The 17,832-nt window shown below is 37.7% G+C and overlaps 4 protein-coding genes across 4 annotated transcripts; 2 read left to right on the forward strand and 2 right to left on the reverse strand.

Moving 5' to 3' along the window:
* Positions 1-1,310: 1,310 nt before the first annotated feature.
* Positions 1,311-2,498, reverse strand: LOC116738455 (transmembrane protein 203). Its single transcript, XM_032596130.1, has one exon. The coding sequence runs from the start codon at positions 2,287-2,289 to the stop codon at positions 1,876-1,878; it is 414 nt and encodes a 137-aa protein (XP_032452021.1). The 5' UTR covers positions 2,290-2,498; the 3' UTR covers positions 1,311-1,875.
* On the reverse strand, positions 1,311-3,225 carry LOC100116662 (ribonuclease P protein subunit p20). Its single transcript, XM_031921396.2, has 3 exons — positions 2,975-3,225; positions 2,572-2,743; positions 1,311-2,500 (listed from the first exon to the last, which is right to left on the reverse strand). Exons 1-3 carry the CDS (start codon positions 3,149-3,151, stop codon positions 2,382-2,384), a joined length of 468 nt encoding a protein of 155 aa, XP_031777256.2. The 5' UTR covers positions 3,152-3,225; the 3' UTR covers positions 1,311-2,381.
* A 73-nt stretch (positions 3,226-3,298) lies between these two features.
* LOC100116385 (cleavage stimulation factor subunit 1) lies at positions 3,299-5,421 on the forward strand. The gene is made up of 4 exons (XM_031921394.2): positions 3,299-3,521; positions 3,841-4,735; positions 4,810-4,903; positions 5,008-5,421. Exons 1-4 carry the CDS (start codon positions 3,451-3,453, stop codon positions 5,250-5,252), a joined length of 1,305 nt encoding a protein of 434 aa, XP_031777254.1. The 5' UTR covers positions 3,299-3,450; the 3' UTR covers positions 5,253-5,421.
* Positions 5,422-6,913: 1,492 nt separating this feature from the next.
* Positions 6,914-17,792, forward strand: LOC100116625 (cylicin-2). Its single transcript, XM_001601023.6, has 5 exons — positions 6,914-7,705; positions 11,469-11,573; positions 13,054-13,343; positions 13,490-13,814; positions 14,310-17,792. The coding sequence occupies exons 1-4, from the start codon at positions 7,649-7,651 to the stop codon at positions 13,779-13,781; spliced, it is 744 nt and encodes a 247-aa protein (XP_001601073.1). The 5' UTR covers positions 6,914-7,648; the 3' UTR covers positions 13,782-13,814; positions 14,310-17,792.
* Positions 17,793-17,832: the final 40 nt, after the last annotated feature.

Raw genomic sequence — 17,832 nt, forward strand, 5'->3', positions numbered from 1 at the left:
TTAGGCTTGAAAATAGCGAAAAATTATAAAAACTTTTTCCTATTTTCAAAATCCTTATAACTGTTGATCCGAGCAGTCAATTTTAACCACTCAGCCCTCAAATTAAAGCTCTTTTCTTCTACTTTCGCTTTCAGAACATTTTACTAGTTTTATCAGCTATTATGCTTATCAATTTTGGCTGTTTTTTATCCTTTTCATTGCCAAATATATAGCTTCTAAAATCAGTAAAATATTAATCCAAATTTTAAAAGTAAAATTAAAGAGCTTTAATTTAAGGGCCGAGTGGTTAAAATTGTTTGCTCGGATCAAAAGTTATAAGGATTTTGAAAATAAGAAAAATCGCTCTCTTCTGATACTTCGATCCTAGCAATACACATTTTTGGATTGCACCTTCATACACTGAGTGGGTAAAGTTGAATCGTGGCTTGTTTTCGATAATTTTCCCCGTGTTAAATTCTCATAAGAGAAATTAAATTGTCCGGCAAAAAAATAGGTATTTTTTAATCTTGGGAACCCAAGGTTTTTCGGGTTTTATATGACCTAAAGAACGAAAAAAAAGTGGTCAGGTAGGCGTGCTCTCAAATTTTAAATTTGTTTACTCAGACCCACTGAAGTGTCCGGTTTTCTGTGGATTTGCACGTATATTGGCATGTTCAAGTTCTAATCTAGATGTCTTTAAGGTCAACTCACCAAAGCTTTTATCTTTTTGGCCAACTGACTATATGAATCGCGTTGATGATTTTAAAAATATACATATAAAAAAAAAACGAACTTCATACATAAACAAAACATTTTACGTACCCCAGGGCCGGGAAGCAAGATTTTTTCGCCCTCGCTTTCGGCTCGGGTGGCAATTTACACGAGCTGTGGACTCGCCAATACTATACCTCCCTAGGTGTGTGGTACAGAATTTTTAAAATTAATCATAGCAACCTAGATATTTCTTTTGACAGTTATAGCATGAGCAGTGCAAGCATCAGTATAGGTACGCCCAACAAAACAGTTTTTAAAGAGAATGTAGTATACTGATATAATAGAATCCTATAACAGTAATCCTATAGTCTCAGGTTTTTGCATTGATGTTACACTGCTATGTGTAAATTCTATGAGCAGATAGTGATAAGAGACAAGTGCCTATGCGCCGCCTATATTCGCAAGCCAGAGACTGAAGAGTCGGAAAGTTCAACCAGGGGGAGAAAGGCCAGTCCAAATCTCTTTTATTCGATCCCCTGCTAGCCGTAGTGTTATTTCGTTGTTTTTTTTAGCCCGAGGATCAATTTTAAATAAGTTCTGATTGAAAAATAAGTTGGTTGATTTTGCTTAAACAAAGTTTTATTTCATCTATCGGTGAACACTTTGTTCATGAATCAATATAAATACGTGGATCAATATTGATCGGCTTACAAAACAAATTGAAAATGTATCATAACGTTTTTTAATTTACATCAACGTTCTTCGCACCTAATAATCTACCATAATATATCATACTCGTATTTTACAATTGAATAAATTTAATGCAGCAATAGATGTAAATGTTTTATGGTCTACTTAAATTCAGTATGAAATTCAACGAAATGTAATTAAATTTTAGATTAAAAATAAATATAACTGTACAAATCATTTTTTTTACTTCTGGGTAGAGTTATACAAAATTACTTTTTAATTTTTAATTTTAATAATAAAAATAATTCATAACAATAAATGTTAATCAGTTAATAGATTGTTGATTCTGTACAAGTGTTTGAGCTTCGTAAATGATTTTCACGACTTTTGTCACCTTATATTACAAATAAATTCAGTTTCCATGTATAGGGCTACAGGTTGGCATGGAAGTACACTTTCTTCACACACATTGTTCTTAGTGACCAGACGGGGTCAATGAAGCTGGCAGGCTCGAATAGCAATTAACTGTAGAAGAATGAATACTGGACTAAGCACTTCTGAGTATTCTAGAGTACTCTGTCCAGATAACTTCTTACACAAAAGATACTTGAACACAAAAACCAAAAGCACTGATATAAAACTCCACAGCGCTCTCAGTATTCCAACTTTTATCATTCCTTCCATGTGCATTCTTATGAAAATGATTGCACAGAAGTAAGTGTTCAAGCCATCAGCAACAAATAAAGGAGAAAAAACTAACCACCAGCCACTGCTTGCCATAAAGTAACCATCATCTAACTTTAACGCAAGTAGAATTGTGAAGATGGTTAAAGACACCAAATTTATCCATATTTCAAAGATTGTTAGTCCTAGCCAGTGAACAAGTTCATTTAATGAAAAAATCATCTTTAAAGTTTTATCTAGCAATGACTTATTTTACTTATTTTAAAATAATTGATTAGCATTATATAGATTGAATGGTAACTAAATTAAGATATTTAACTTTCAAATCTAAGAGGTCCTATGTTAGCAATTGGAAATACTCGAACATGAACACCTATTTTCGACTTTATATTGACTTCATAGTCAGCGTCATCATTGATAGGTTTCAAATCATCTGCAAATGTATTTCAAAAATTGTATAATTGAATATATTGATGTTTAGAATAAAAATTATCTATTCTTTACCTGTTAATATAATTTTTTCTTTTTGGATATCTAAATCATAAGTACCAGAATATTTTGATACTAAATGACGTCCTACATTAATAGCTTTATTAGATCTGGCACCTTGTCCATGTATTATGATTTCTTTTGAATCAGTAGTATCTAACAGTTTTTTACAGTAAGTTATTATGGCCTAAAAAATCAAAAACATTTTTAAATTATATAAGCATGCTTATATTCATTCAAAAGTTTATTTAATCTTTCATACAATCAGAACACTACAACATGAAATGTGACAAAAAAGAAAAATAAACTATAGTCAATTTCTTGTATGAAAAAAAACGAATTTAGTGTAAACGTTGAACAATACAAATAATAAGACAAAATGTTATGGTAAATAAAGGTTATGATGAAATAAACATACCTTGATACTGCTCTTTCTTCTAACGTACACGTCTTTACCCGTTTTTGGAAATTTGCAGCCAGCTCTTTTCTTTACTACGTGATTATTGCTCTTTATTTTCTTGTTTTTGGGAAACTTGATTTTTGTATTTTCTGCAGAATCCTTTCCTAATCTTTCCTCCTCTCCTTCCTCCTCCATTTTGATACGGTTTTACCTTGTCGGGTTGTTGGTCTCGTGCTCGTCAGTACTCAGTTCGTCGCGGCCTCGCGGGATCGGATTTCGGAATATTTACGAACATATCCCAGAGGGCGCCATATGTCCAATGGGTTAACAAATGAATACCCTGATGAAAACACAACAATCCAACCTAAAAAGCCGACAATCCTGCCGACACGTCGAGCAGTGTTGAGAAAATAATAATTTATTTTACAAAGCTGTAATATATATTTGCTGCCAAAATTCAGTCCCCATCGGGAAAACCAGACGGGCACTCAGCCATGAAGGATTCAGAAGTGGATACAAAGAACATTATTAAAAGTAGAGAACTGCTCTACAGACTTATGATAAGGTTACTTTGAATAGTATTTTTCTTGTTTGTTTGGTTTCTAAACTTTCGCTTTCACTGGGTTATCAAGTCTGTATTGAAAAAATGAATATTAAAAAAACAGCAATATTAATATTTTTCTAATCCAAGTTTGGAGCTACTTGATTATTACAAAGAAAAAATAAATTTCAATGTCAATGTCAATTTTAATTAATCTTTGTCTGTAGAAATTGAAATTAAGATCCCCCTTACAAAAATCTCAAATAAATATCTTTACTCAATAGTATATTGAATGTTTCTGATGATTTCAAGTTTTTAGTAACTATAACAACTGTGCTTTCAGTCAATTATTTTACGACGGTCATCAAACACTAGCTGTTCAATTATCAAATTTAACTCAAGCTGAACCACCATGTCCTCCTTCAGATCGATTGTTACACCTCATGTTAATTGGTATGGCAAATGAGCCAGACAGGTCCAAAAAAGAAAACAACCACATACCATCATTCACAGCTGTTGAAAATACATTAGGACCAGGATTAGACCTAGAATTCGAAACTGAAGCTCAGACACAAGCTCCAGAACCTGCTCAGTATGAAACTGCGTATGTCACATCACACAAAGGAAACTGTAGAGCTGGTGCCTTTTCAGCGGATGGCCAATTGATAGCTACTGGATCAGTTGATGCTTCGATAAAAATTCTTGATGTTGATCGTATGCTAGCCAAATCAGCACCAGATGAAGTTCCTGGTGATCAGTCAGGAGGACATCCTGTAATTAGAACATTGTATGACCACTTGGAGGAAGTAACCTGCTTAGAATTTCATCCAAGGGAACCAATTCTAGTGTCTGGAAGTAGAGATTTTTCCATTAAATTATTTGACTTCAGCAAAGCTAGTGTTAAGAAAGCATTTCGTACTATAACGGACTCGGATCAAATAAGATGTTTAGCCTTTCATCCAACTGGTGATTACCTGGTGGTTGGAACAAATCATCCAGTTGTACGATTGTATGATGTTAATACAGCACAATGCTTTGTGTGCAGCATTCCAAATCATCAGCATACAAGTGGTATTACTAGCATTAAATATTCTCCTGATGCTAAGACTTATGCATCGGCAAGTAAAGATGGAAGCATCAAGTTGTGGGATGGAGTTTCAAATAGGTGTATCAATACATTTGTGAAAGCGCATGATGGTTATCAAGTTTGTTCTGTTGCTTTTACAAGAAATGGAAAAGTATATAAAATTTTTATTTTACATAAAGAAAAGAATATGTAAGAATCATTATTAAGTCCTAAATCTTTTTTTAGTATCTACTGTCATCAGGAAAAGACTCGCTGATCAAACTGTGGGAATTGTCAACTAGTAGGTGTTTAATTGCATACACTGGAGCTGGAACAACAGGTATTTTCATATATACAATTACCAAAATCATGTCTTAATACATTTTTGTGCAATTTACCAGGAAGAAAAATTTGTATTATTTTCTTTTTCATTAATCCTCGTAGGGAAACAAGAGCACAAAGCCCAAGCTATATTTAATCATACTGAAGATTACGTGATGTTCCCTGATGAAGCAACCACATCATTGTGTGCATGGAATTCCAGAAATGCTTCGAGAAAGCAATTGTTATCTCTTGGTCACAATGGTCCAGTTCGAATGATTGTACATTCTCCAGTGGCACCAGCATTTTTAACTTGCAGTGACGACTTCAGAGCAAGATTTTGGTTCAGGCGCATGCCAACACATTGAATGTGAGAGATATTGTATATGTATTTCTATTCTATTTTGGAGTTCAAAAATCTACCAAAAAAAAGATGAACTGCGCGTTTTAGTGTAATATCGATTAAGCTAAAAAATAGTTTTGTAAGTAATATTTTTAACTGTATAAACATCAATATAAAGCGATCATCAAATTTTACACGTTTTATTCAAAACATGCTCTTTTTAACAAATTTTGACATATAGGTTGTCAGATGCACAATATTGTTCGCATTCTGTATGCATAAGTTAATCTCGTTTTTTTAACATAAATGAAAAATATTAACAAGTTTCAGTTATTGATGCTCATAGCATTGATGATGCTCACAACTAAGAATCAAATTGCACATATTTTTTTATATATATAGAGATACGTTTTCATTCTTTTTTTGTAGAGATATAGAGACAAGCCCCACTTCTCTCTACAGCTTAAGGAGTGAAAATGTGTATACTTTAGATTTTATAATTTTAGTGACAAACAAACTAAAAAAAATCATCATTTGCGACGATATTTGTTAAAGAATATTCTAAGAAACGTAAAGTTTAATATTTATATTTTATTATACACAGTTGATTTTAGTAAGGTGCCATTCTTTCTATTTTAAAATTCTAAGTCTGGCGGAAATTTCGTCTGTTTGAGTATTCTTGACTTTGCTCTGTGTAATTCGGAGCAGATGTCCCAGTATAAAATTTCAGCTCTTCAAAATAATTTCGGAATTTTACGTTGTCGGTGCTTTGAATCAAAAGTTTTTTTGATCACGCATCTCGAAACCTGACAGTATTTTTTTTAAACTTACCAGTTTTCAATACACAAAATATGTTTGAAATTAGAAAAAATTGCGTTCGATTTTTTTGGTATTTTTAAATCAAAAGTGTTCTAGTAAGTTTTTTTTTCTTAAAACATGTATAGGTAGATATCTTTTTAGTTGAAAATCGACCAACTTTTTACAAAAGACGATTTTTCGAGCTTCGGTCCCCACCCATTCCTACAAAATATAAATATTTAATGATTTTTAACTGAAAAAGTGTAAATTTTTACAAAGAACCTCGTAAGAACATTCAATTCAAAAGCATCTAAAAACATAAACGCGATTCTCGTCATTCAAAGAATCATTGTTTACCGATGTGAATAATTAATTTGCTATAAGCAAAGTTTTGAAATAAATAAATTTCAATTTGAAGCAATGAAAATTATGAAACAAGCCTAATAAATTATCGGAGAAGAGCTGGAAATTAGCGCTCAAACGTAGCCAGCGCCCGAACTATAGTAAATATTTGCATCATTTTTTAAAGTTCTCAAAACTTGTGTTCAATGAAAAAGTCCCCTTATATTTGTTTTGCAAAAGTGCAAAACCCGCATCCTTGTTGAGAGACACGCGTTTCCCTTCGCCTGTCCTTCTCGTCCAGCTATATAGCAGACGTCAGAGCTACTTATAAGCGCGCCCATATGCGAGCCCTGCATGACGAGCCGCAGCCGCGCGCTTCGTTGATGCACGAAAAGTGGAGTGCATCGTTTTCCCGCGCAGCCGGCGTTGGCATCGCCACGCGCGTGTTTTTAGCTGCTGCATCAGGCTCGTCCCGCGTTGCTCCGTCTCTCTCTCTTCCGTGCGCCGTTTCTTTTTTCTCTCTCCCCCTCATGCGAGTTATATGAAAGCTCGAGCCAAGGCATCGGCATTCGGCAGCACAGCGTACAGCTCGAATCGCGGCGTGTGCGCGCCTCTCCTCGGCCGATCACGTGACCCACGCTAACCGCCATCTTTGCGATTGCGCCTCGCCGTATAAACAGACAGAGTAGTGTGTGCGCTTGCTGCCGTCAGCCGACACGGACGAGACACCGGGGCCCGGACATATCAGAACTCGAGAGCACGGCTAGTGTGACTATATATTCATCATCAGGATCAGCAGTTCAGCGCGCATTGATTGATATATATATATATATATATATATATCGGGACGCCGAGAGACGACTCGCCGCGGCAACTCGTCAACGGCAGCATCAGCTCCCTCGAGCCTCTAGTACGTCTACGACGACGACGATATACGTAAACGCCGCGACGGCGAGCGAGCGCACTCTATAGCGCAGTCCCTCTCGCTCTACTCTCCCGATCGCAGTCGGCAACTCGCTCTTCCGTCTCGCTCTCTTTCTCTCTCTCTCTCTCTCTCTCTCTCTCTCGCTCGACTCCCGCGGCCGAGAGAGCAGTACAGCGCGCGCGGACAAAAAAGAGTGTGCTGCTAGTGTTTGCCGAAGAGAGAAGCTCTCCAAGAGACGTCGAGGACGGCCGGCCGATTACAAGTCAGCCCCGCATCAGTCAGCGCCCCCCGAGAGGAAAACCAAGTGTACCACAGTGAACCGAGTCTCGCGCGACCGACGACCAACACCAGACACCATGTCCGACATCAAGGCGGAGACCAAGACCGAGAACAGCGTCGACGATGCCGTCAAGGTGAGTCTCGTCCCGCCGCCGCCGCCGCCGGAGTCTCTTATTCTCCTTCTCGCCACCGCCACCGTCGCTGTTGCCGCCGCCGCTACGAGCGCGACGCACACACGCGTGCTCGGCTCGGCGGCGGCGTGTGTTACCCGCGCCGTTTTGTCCAGCAGATCCGAAAGTATATCTGTACCTCGCGAGCTTCCTGGTCGGCCGGCCGACGGGCACCGACACCTGGTGCTCGGCAGCTAGCGCGGCGGCTTTTTCAAAGCACCGCCGCAGCCGCCGTTTGTCCTTCGGCCGCCCGTGTCTGTGTATGTCCGCGTGCGGCAAAGATGGCGGATGTTGTTTTTTTTCCTCTTCTAGCTCCCGCCGCGCGCGACGGCTCCCGTATATTACGCGGGAAATTTATGCCCCCTTTTTGCTCCGAAACTTCACGATCGTCGACTCTGCCGCGACGCCGGCGTTTCCCGGTGCGAATTTCGCTCTATACTGGGCATATACGTTCGAACGCTCGCGCGCAACCATCAGGTGACGCTGCTGCAACACGCAACAGCTCCTCGCTCTCCGATGCATGCATATATAAACCGTGCGCTGCATTATGCGACGCAACTATAGCTAATGCGGCGACTCTCGATTGTTCTGCTCCGGTTTCGTGCTTGTGTTTCGGAGCTCGTAAAATTATAACAGCAGACTCGCGGATCTCGGACTTTGTTTACAGCTGACGCCTACGGGAACAGTAAAGCATCGCGCCGAGAAGAGCGAGGATAAGAGAAGGATTTGGAGGTTATAAAGCGCTCATTGGGACGCGTCCGGAAACTGTTGGCTACAGTATATGCGTGTGCGCCCGGCTGCTGGCGATGGTAAAACGCGGCAAGGAGAGAACTGGCAAGGGCTTGCGTAAGCGCGCTTCCCCGGTGTGCGCGTCGAAAAATGGCGGGAAAGTCGAAATGCCGCTCTCGAACTTTTCCACTCGACGCTTTTCCCGTATTATACATTCTATGCACACAGGGGCCTCCCGAGCCACCGCCGCGGAGATAATCTTATCATCGCTCGATTGTTGCGCTCGCTCGCGACAGCCAATTATTATTACATCGTGAAGAGTTATCGGCCCGATGCTTACGCCTGTGTGTATACATCTGTTCCGCGCTCGACGCGCACACATCGCACATCAGGCTTCCCTCGTCATTTCGCCCGTTGATTTTGCGCGACGTGCGCCGTACAAGGCGAGTGCGCGCGCCCGTTTCGCTTCACCTCGTGTCGCGCTCTGTCTTTCTTTCTCCCTCTTCCGTACTTATTGCACATTTCGGTGAGCTTCTATCTGTGCGCGCCGGCGGAGAGCGTACTTGTGACTTGCCGCGAGGCTCTTCTGTGCGTGCGACCCGCGTTTGTGTGAGTGCGCTGTTTTATACCTATAGCGTCGTCTTCTCTCTCGGCTCGTTTTCGCTCGCTCTCCGATCTCTCGCGGCATTGATTTGCCACGCACATTTCTCTCTGATTAAAGATATTTTCTCTCCGAGCTTCGCAGACTTTCGCTTCGAGCTATTTTGGCGCTTTTTTTACGGAATTTCTCGCGCGACTCGAGATTTTTTGAAGAGAAATATTTTTTCCAGTATTGTGATCCATTGTTTGTGACAGCGTTAAACTGATACACCAGAAGATTTTAACAGAATATTTTGTTCACAATATCTACATAACGCAAGGCCTTGTAATCCCGTATTATTTTCTTGCTTTACTTTCGAGATTACAGGTATCTAATCTTTACATTCCGCGTATGACCATTTTTTTTTCTAAAATGCATTTTCGCAACTTAATTCTCGTATTCTAATGAATTTGAATTTAAATGCGGAGTGGTATTAAATTTTTTTTAATTATGAAAAATATTAATAATTTTGGAGTTTTATTAATTGATCAGAATATTTTCGAGATTGTACTTTGTTAGATTTGCGTCGCATACTTGGTAATACAGATTTAAAAACTTCGATCCGTATTTATCTTTCTACTGACGTTGCTTTTCTATCCTTTTTAGATAAATCATTTTTAATTGAAATAAAACGCCTTGTGTAATCAAATCATTGTTACATCTATTTTATATTTTTAAGCTTACTAAGAAAACCCATAGAATGAAAAAAATATATAATCGATTCAAAGTGCATAACATAGAAGAAAAGGCGTGGCTAGTCACGCTGCGATTACCGTCATAGCTAATATTTAAAAAAAATTTCTTCGCTGTATTGAATTCTCATGATTTTTGTTTCAAAGATTTAAGTTTACTGTTCATTTTTATTCCATAAGTATGAGGAACAAAACAAACCTTGGACGAGTAAGATAAAGAAAGTGTGTTGTCACTGATAATATTTCCACTCTTTCATTTCTACTTTTCGATTCTCGCAAAACCGAACCGACTGTACTATCCGTGCGCGCACAACTCGACAAAAAAAACATTAGACCAAACAAGAGCGAAAAAACCCGTTCTGGAATAACCATGCGTTGTCGCATACGAATGCGCGTAACCTTCGCGTACAATGTAATATATTCTCGAAACAAAAAAGGCGGCGGCGGTCTAACTTTTGTTTCTAAAAAATAATAAAAATCAAAGTGTCGTGTTACCACCGAGGATTACTTGTCTTAAACGGTGAGCAATTTACCTTCTTGTAAGACGAAACTCCCATTATTCCGTGAATGTCGCAACGAACTTATAGTGCGAGAGAGAGAGAGAGAGAGAGAGAGAGAGAGAGAGAGAGAGAGAGAGAGAGAGAGAGAGAGAGAGAGAGAGCGAAACTCGGCAGTGTTGTGTCTATATAGCTATACTGAACGGCATGTACAGCGTGTGGCACGCTGCGTTGCGTTTCCCGCCACTTTTTCCCTCCCCCGTCGCACGAGCCTGATGCGTCGGCTTGTAAGTTCTTCTTTTCTGAGGTCGCGCGTCCAACCTATATTATGCTCCAGAAAAGTCGGAAAATACGTTTTTGTTTTTCTTCCTTTGGCGGAGAAAATGGATCTGCGATTGAGAAGTGTGTCAATTGTTTCATTTACCGGTTGGCAGGATTTTTTTCACAATTTTTTCAATCGTGACATTTATTGTTTATGCAGACTAAATTCAATTATTCGCGAGATTATTTGCTTCCATAAAAAATTGTATACTTGACAGATTAGTAGATGATAACCACTGCAAAAATTGTGTAAATTGCATCCTCTTATCGCTGTTTTAGAAAAAGGATACTTAGATAAAATAGATTCTTCCGATTGTTTTTGTATAGACAAAGATCGTTGCACTGCGGCACTGCATACAAAAATCAATGTATGCATAAAGAGAGATCTAGCGCAAATCGTCTGCTGCTTGAATGAATTTATTAAATGTTAAATTTAACTCTATTTACACTTATGATCGAATTATTACATCGCGACCTTATCGATTTCGGAGCTGTATACGAATTTGCTATTGTTCTTATCACGCGCTATTTTTACACTTCAACAGAATTTTATTCAAGCATATATTAAAGGGTATTTTCCCCATAAAAATGTCTAATATTAGATCTTTACGAGTGATGAGTTGCATTAAAATCGGTTTAGAGCCAATGAATCTTATCTCGCGTACATGGTAAAACCATTCTTTAAAAAATCTAAAAATAGAACGACAGATTCTTAGCTTGGGATACATCTCGGCCCGAACATTCACCCAACCTCGAGCGTATCTGTAATGCATCGGTCGAGTATAAGCTATTCTGCAGAAAGTGCCGAGTGTAGCGTATATCTAATGCTTATTTTTTCTATTTTTCAGGAGGAGTCGCCAGAGGAAAAGCCAGCGGCCAAGGGCAAACGAACCGGCACAAAGAGGCTTTCCACTCTTGAAAAAACGGCTCAGGAGGCAGATGTCATACTCAAGGTACCACAATATTCATTTTTTTTTCGTCAAACTCACACAATTATTTGAATTCAAACTTTTCTAGTTTCTGCATAAAAACAAGCAGCCGAGCTTTTAAACTCAAAAACCAAATTCCATATATCAAGCGAATACCGAATATCACCCAGGAATTTCAGCAGCCGCAGCGCGTGCGACAAATTGTCCGGAAAAAAAGGAGCGCGTGCATACAGCGCCGGACAGTCGATTCTTCGTTTTTTCCCGAAAACAAGCTGCGGTGACTGCTCCCCCCTCTTTCTCTCTCTTTCCGTCTACTCGACTCCCGCTTCGACAGAACGATTACGTGTGCATTTCGAGCGCTTGTGGCCGAGAGTTGACTTTTGGGCGGTGCAGTCTGCGGCCCGTTAACTCTCGAGCGATGCCCCAAGGAGCGGGAGAAGCGAGAAAGAGAGACGACCGCAGTTATATGTACCCCCAGCGCTCGCTGCTGCTACTGCAGCAGCGCGTCGGGTTTTTGCCGCCCCGCGTGCACAAGTTCTTTCTTTCTCTCCTACCTGTAAATGCGGTGTTATATCAACTGTCCGATGCACTTCGAAAGCCGTCGTGTGTTTTGTCATTGTCCCCGAGCTCCCGTTTTTCATTCACTTATTTGTGTACTTGATGTTCTGCCTTCTTTTATGTCTGCTCTCTATTGGGAGCGTGACATAATGATCGCTTCTATGCACGACTAGACTCGAATAACATCGAAAATCATACGCAAGTAAGTTAGCTCGTTATCAAATATCTGCTCCGACTCCGGCTGCAAAAGTATAGACTTGCATTACATATTTCATCGGAAAGTCGGAGCGAATGGAAGCCGCCGCATCGTAAGTGCGGACACGGCGCTGCTGATGCCGATACGCGGAAACTTCGATAGGGGGGAGCATCTCACTCTCTCGCCGCGAGTAGGGGAAAAGAGGGGGAGGAAGCGAGAGAGAAAGAGAGAGAGAGCGCGCACGCGTCAGGGGAGAGAACAGATGACTATAGAGAGCCGAGAGTGGGGGAGGTTTTCCGGTGTGAAACGTGCTTTGGAGGGCGCCACAGTCTTTACGATCATATGCGTCATCCGGAATTCGAATGTGGATTTTACGCGGGAAAACGAAGCGTTCGCGTTGTATGTTCGAAGCTTTAGGATGAATCGAGTTGGGGAAAGTTGAATGAACTTTTGATGACTTGGCTGATTTTAAGCGATTGAACAAAGCTGTTTTACACAGGCTAATATCACAATAATCAACCAGTTTCACTTCATTTCATACAAAATTATATTATTTTTAAGGTTACGAAATTTAAAAAACTAAAATTTATGGAACTAAGTAGCATATTAAGCTCCTTCTCATAATTCGTATTACATGCTGCTTCATTTTCATATTTGGGATGTCTAATCTTTACAGTCTACACGTGAAGCATCTTTGCAATGCTTTCATTGCATACAGACTTTAGACTAATACTTGTCGAACTTTTTCAGGGTCTGAACTCGGGTGTCGAGATCGAGGGCAGGAGACGTACTCGCAGCTCTGCGCGAGGAGTTGTCTCCGCACCCGCTCCATCACCACCGAAGAAAGAGAAGCGAGAGCCACGTACCGGAGGCGGTCGAGGCCGTGGACGTCCCAAGAAGACCAATGAAAATGACGAGGAGAACACTGCGGAAGCCAACAATAAAAATGAAAAGGACGAGGACTCAAAAATGGACGTGGACGAAGGCGCTGATGAAAAAGATGAAGCTAAAGCTAAAGTAACTGAAAATAAGAAAGACAGGTAACGGATTATTGACTTTGATTTACCCTCGTTTGAATCAAAATAAGTTCTATCTTTTCGAGAGAAGTGTATTTAATAAATAAGACTTGTTAAACAATGAATCAACACTAAATTTTAATTTTAAATTGTAAATTATAATTTTACAGCAAAGAAGAGTCCAACAAAGAAGACAAGACTGACATTGGTGACACAGTCAACTCCAAGGAAGAAAAGCCAAGCGAGGAAACGGAGAAGAGCAGCAACTCCGAAGACGCCAAGAAAAACGCAGCAGATGAATCCGCAGCGCCGGCGGCGAATAAAGATGAGGTAGCCAAGGCTAATTCGGACAGCACGACGGAAGCGTCGAGTAAAACGTCGACGGGTGCACCCGCGTCGGAAACGGCGCCGGCCTCTGAAAACGACAGTAGCGCGCCAGCTGCTGACGAGAAAAAGGAATAATTATGATCCTGAGCCGAGCGCATCTCCTCCCGCGTAAGTATCAAGAGTGGCGCTTTCACGAGGGATGAGTCAGCCGATCCTCTGCTATAACTTTTGTTTCATCTTGAATCAAGGTTGTGCGGATTTCGCGAGTAATGGAAATGATCGTCTAGAATTCACTGTATATGTTTTTAAGCTTAGGTCAAGGTTAGCTTTGGAAATAATACTTTCTCTAAGCCTACATAGTAGCAAAATAAAATATAAATTACCTTTTTATAACAAAAGTCATAATTGATTAATACCGATATTTAATTTTTTAATTGAATGAAATTTGAAATATTTTCAAGAGAATAAATTGATTATAGTTACCATTATACTTATTGGTGATACACGGTATCATTTTGAATTTTTAAAATAATGTTAACCACCTACAACGTATCAAATTGCTTATTTTTTACTCAGTACTTAAAAGTCAGGCATAAGAAATACTCAAAATTCCACCTACCTAAGAAAAAATAAATGTTAAAAATTCTTTTATTTTATTTACAGCAGATACCAGGGGGCGCATAACTCGGGGTCGCAAATCCTGCCCCCTCGTCTATTTTAACGAATTGACACCGACTTGTTAATTGTCTGACTAATCAGCGCATCACAGTCGAATTCCGCATGCATCGGAATGAAGGAAGTATGCTTTCGACGTTCCTCGATTCATGGTCAACCTTTAAGTTGGCAAGAGTATAATTATTTTTTAGTGGTTCGATTTACGTATAAAAGTTGAGTTCTCAAGTAGTTTTATCGATATAAATAAGTTTCATAATTGTATGCATCACATCTCAAATCTGTTAAATGTTTGCAAAGTAACAAATAATGAATTTCACTCGTTTTATTTTCAAATCAATTTTGTAGATTTACGAGTGTAGAAATAAGTCTAATGCAATTGGATTATGATAAAATATATTATCTTTATAAATTAAAATTTTATAAGAGAAAAATTAATAAAATCTTTTAAAACTACAAAATTGATCAGAAATTTTATAAATATCTTAAAGAATCTATCATTTATTCCATATAAAGTCAAAGTACACCCGAGGTTACTGTTCGATGAGAAAACGGAAGTATAAATTAAAACGTGCTGTCAGTAAAATTATTTTACGATATTTGACGCACAGTGTCAGATTTATTTTAATATGAGCTCACATCGAGTTGCGCTGATTAGCTAGTGATGTCGAGGAAAATTTAAAAGTAGAGCATACGTTGTTCATGTACAATGGTAATATTATTGTAAAATATATTTAATATGGACTTAAAATATAAAGGGAAAGAGAGAATGAAGGCTGTTTTCAAATCAGAGCTGAGATTTAGGGATAGCCTCGGGGTGTCTTTGCGATATGCAGATCTGGTATGGAAGCGGTTGCGATTGACTCATTCATAGAGAAAGTTTTGCTGTAATTTCTTTTAATTACATAAATAATGGCTGAATGGAAGCGGAATATATGATGCTTAAGAAAATGAAGAAAAGTTATTTTTAACTCTCCCTTCTTTTTCTTTAACAATTATGCAATAGTCGAGTTTCCAAGAAATGCAGATTTTTTTTTTGCAGAATTAGTTTCAATTTATGCGTATCTTTTGTGCTGCGCTGCGTTGGTGTCATTTATAAACTCAGTTTTCTTTAATGTGTTATCTTCACTATTATATTTCTATACATATTGCATTAAAAAAATATAAAAATCTTATCCAAGTGAAGTTTGATGTGAACATGCAACCTCATTGTTTTTACTGAGATTCATTACATCACAATGCATGAGTACAGCAAGAGTTACAACTTACGCCACGTTTCATTTCGATTTTGTTGTATCTTTTGTTCTATTTGTTGTACTTTATTTTAATACAGGTCCAATATTGAATATGTTAATATTATTGTGTATCTGAACGGTTGTGAGTGTACAGAAGATAGCTTATACGATCGATGCACTATTTTTAAGCAAATCCACACTTAATGAGACACCAACGGACAACTACTTCGTGATCATAATAAATGCTTCCGAGGAAACATTTTTAAATATAATTTGTTATATTGTAAGTGTTTCTGTTTTATAAGAAAATTGGAAATATATAAATTTTCAATGCTTTCTTTGCGAAGCTTCCAGATACTTTTCTAAAGCCATTCAAAATTTGTATATTTGAGTAAAATACATTTCTTAATATTTATGTACAATAAACTTAAGGATTTTACCATACGTTATGGGTAAGGGAAAGATTCTTGTTTTAACATACATTAAGCACGTTGTAAATAACAAATTTGTTTTCTACTAGGATTTAATTTCGCAGGATTGAAATGATGACATTCATTTGTGCTCTTGCCCTCTGGAAAATGACAATAGTTTATAACAATTCACAATTTTTAACTTATTCGTATCATGTTTGTAAAAATAATATAATACGAATTTTATCAAACTTTGATTACTCTAATGTGAATTAATAGTGCTTCATAAAATTGCATTTTCCACTTTTAAATATTCTGAAATCTGACCAATAAAATAAATGTACAAGTTTTTATCGTGTCTGCCAAATGCAATGAGTCAGTGCAATAAGCAAATAAGAAAAATTAAAGGAGGTCTGCTAAATTTTAAATATTGTGAATAAATATTTATTGTGTTTTACTTTTTGAAATCAAATATATAAAATGATAACTTAAAAGCATATTGATTTTAGCTTTTTTCAGAATTATACTCTGACACAGTGATTTAATATCAACATTATTTGGTACAGTTTACTAAAGCTTTTTAGTACAGCGCTAAATTAACTTCGATTTTTACACTGTAAATGTCAATAGTAATAATAAATATTTAATCACTATTGCACGGATCGTGTATTAATTACACTACTTCAAAAAGCTACATTAATATTTACCCAAAACCATATGTATTAGTCAATTGCTTAGTACTTGTTTCATATTCTGTAATACACTTTTAAATTCTTACTTACTTAACTTCAGGCTTCAATATCAACTTTTTCCTTGATGTATTTATAATCTATGAAAGAATTTGAATTTATCACGTTAAGGTAACTTGGAGGATTTTATGGGCTAAGAAAGATACTTTGAGAAACACCTTGCTAATATTTTAAAAAGCGCAGAAAGCAATATACAATCAAATTGAATGATCATTATAAAGGATTGTAAAAACATCAGAAAAAAATGTTGCATATAAAGCACATATATATTTTAGTATCGAAATCGGGCAACAACCGGTAAGTTTGTCAGTGTCTCGTTGGGTGCGGTTTATAGCGCTAGTTACAAGCATTAGTTAAATAATTATAATTATTATGATATAAACAATATTGAAAATATGTATATGTATAAAGAAAGTAATGCTAAAACGCGGCTTGTCCCGCAAATGCTATTCGAGGAAAATTTTAAGTTCGTCGTGCTCTTTTGCGTGACAAGCGATTTGAAAAAAGATTTAAACATAAGAACACGCGAACGAGTGACAAAGATATGTTAGAGTTTATTTGTCATAATTAATTATTATGAAGTATAGAAGAAAGGCAAAGTAAAGTATAAATGAACTTCTTAAAACGAGTGAAATAAATGAATGCAAAGACAGGCAATAGTTTTCACTTGTACGTCCAAGCACATACTGGTACATACAAAAAAATTAAAGAGAACGGTAATACACACGCGTCATTAGAACTATGGATCAGTAGCGAAATCATAATATATACAAGGACATGCGACATGAAAACTCCGTTATTATTCTCTTGGTTCAGGACAAACCTTAGCAAATTGATTATGTAGCTCTTATCGCGACTTAGCATCGCTTATTACGCCTCGTGAAAGCTATATATGAATTTATATATGCTGTATCTAATTACACACAGCTATTCTGTTTGTATGACATCTACTGAACCTATTGTAGAAAAAGCGATTCGACAAACTGAAGATTATATATATTATATAAACGAAAGAAAAATGAAGCTTGATTTTGAATTTTGTACTGAAATTGCTTCGATCAATAAAATCAATAAAACATTTACGTTGCGATTTTTATTATTAAAAGAAATTAATTCCTTT

Source organism: Nasonia vitripennis, chromosome 1, assembly GCF_009193385.2.
Source record: "Nasonia vitripennis strain AsymCx chromosome 1, Nvit_psr_1.1, whole genome shotgun sequence".
Classification (NCBI taxonomy): Eukaryota; Metazoa; Arthropoda; class Insecta; order Hymenoptera; family Pteromalidae; genus Nasonia; species Nasonia vitripennis.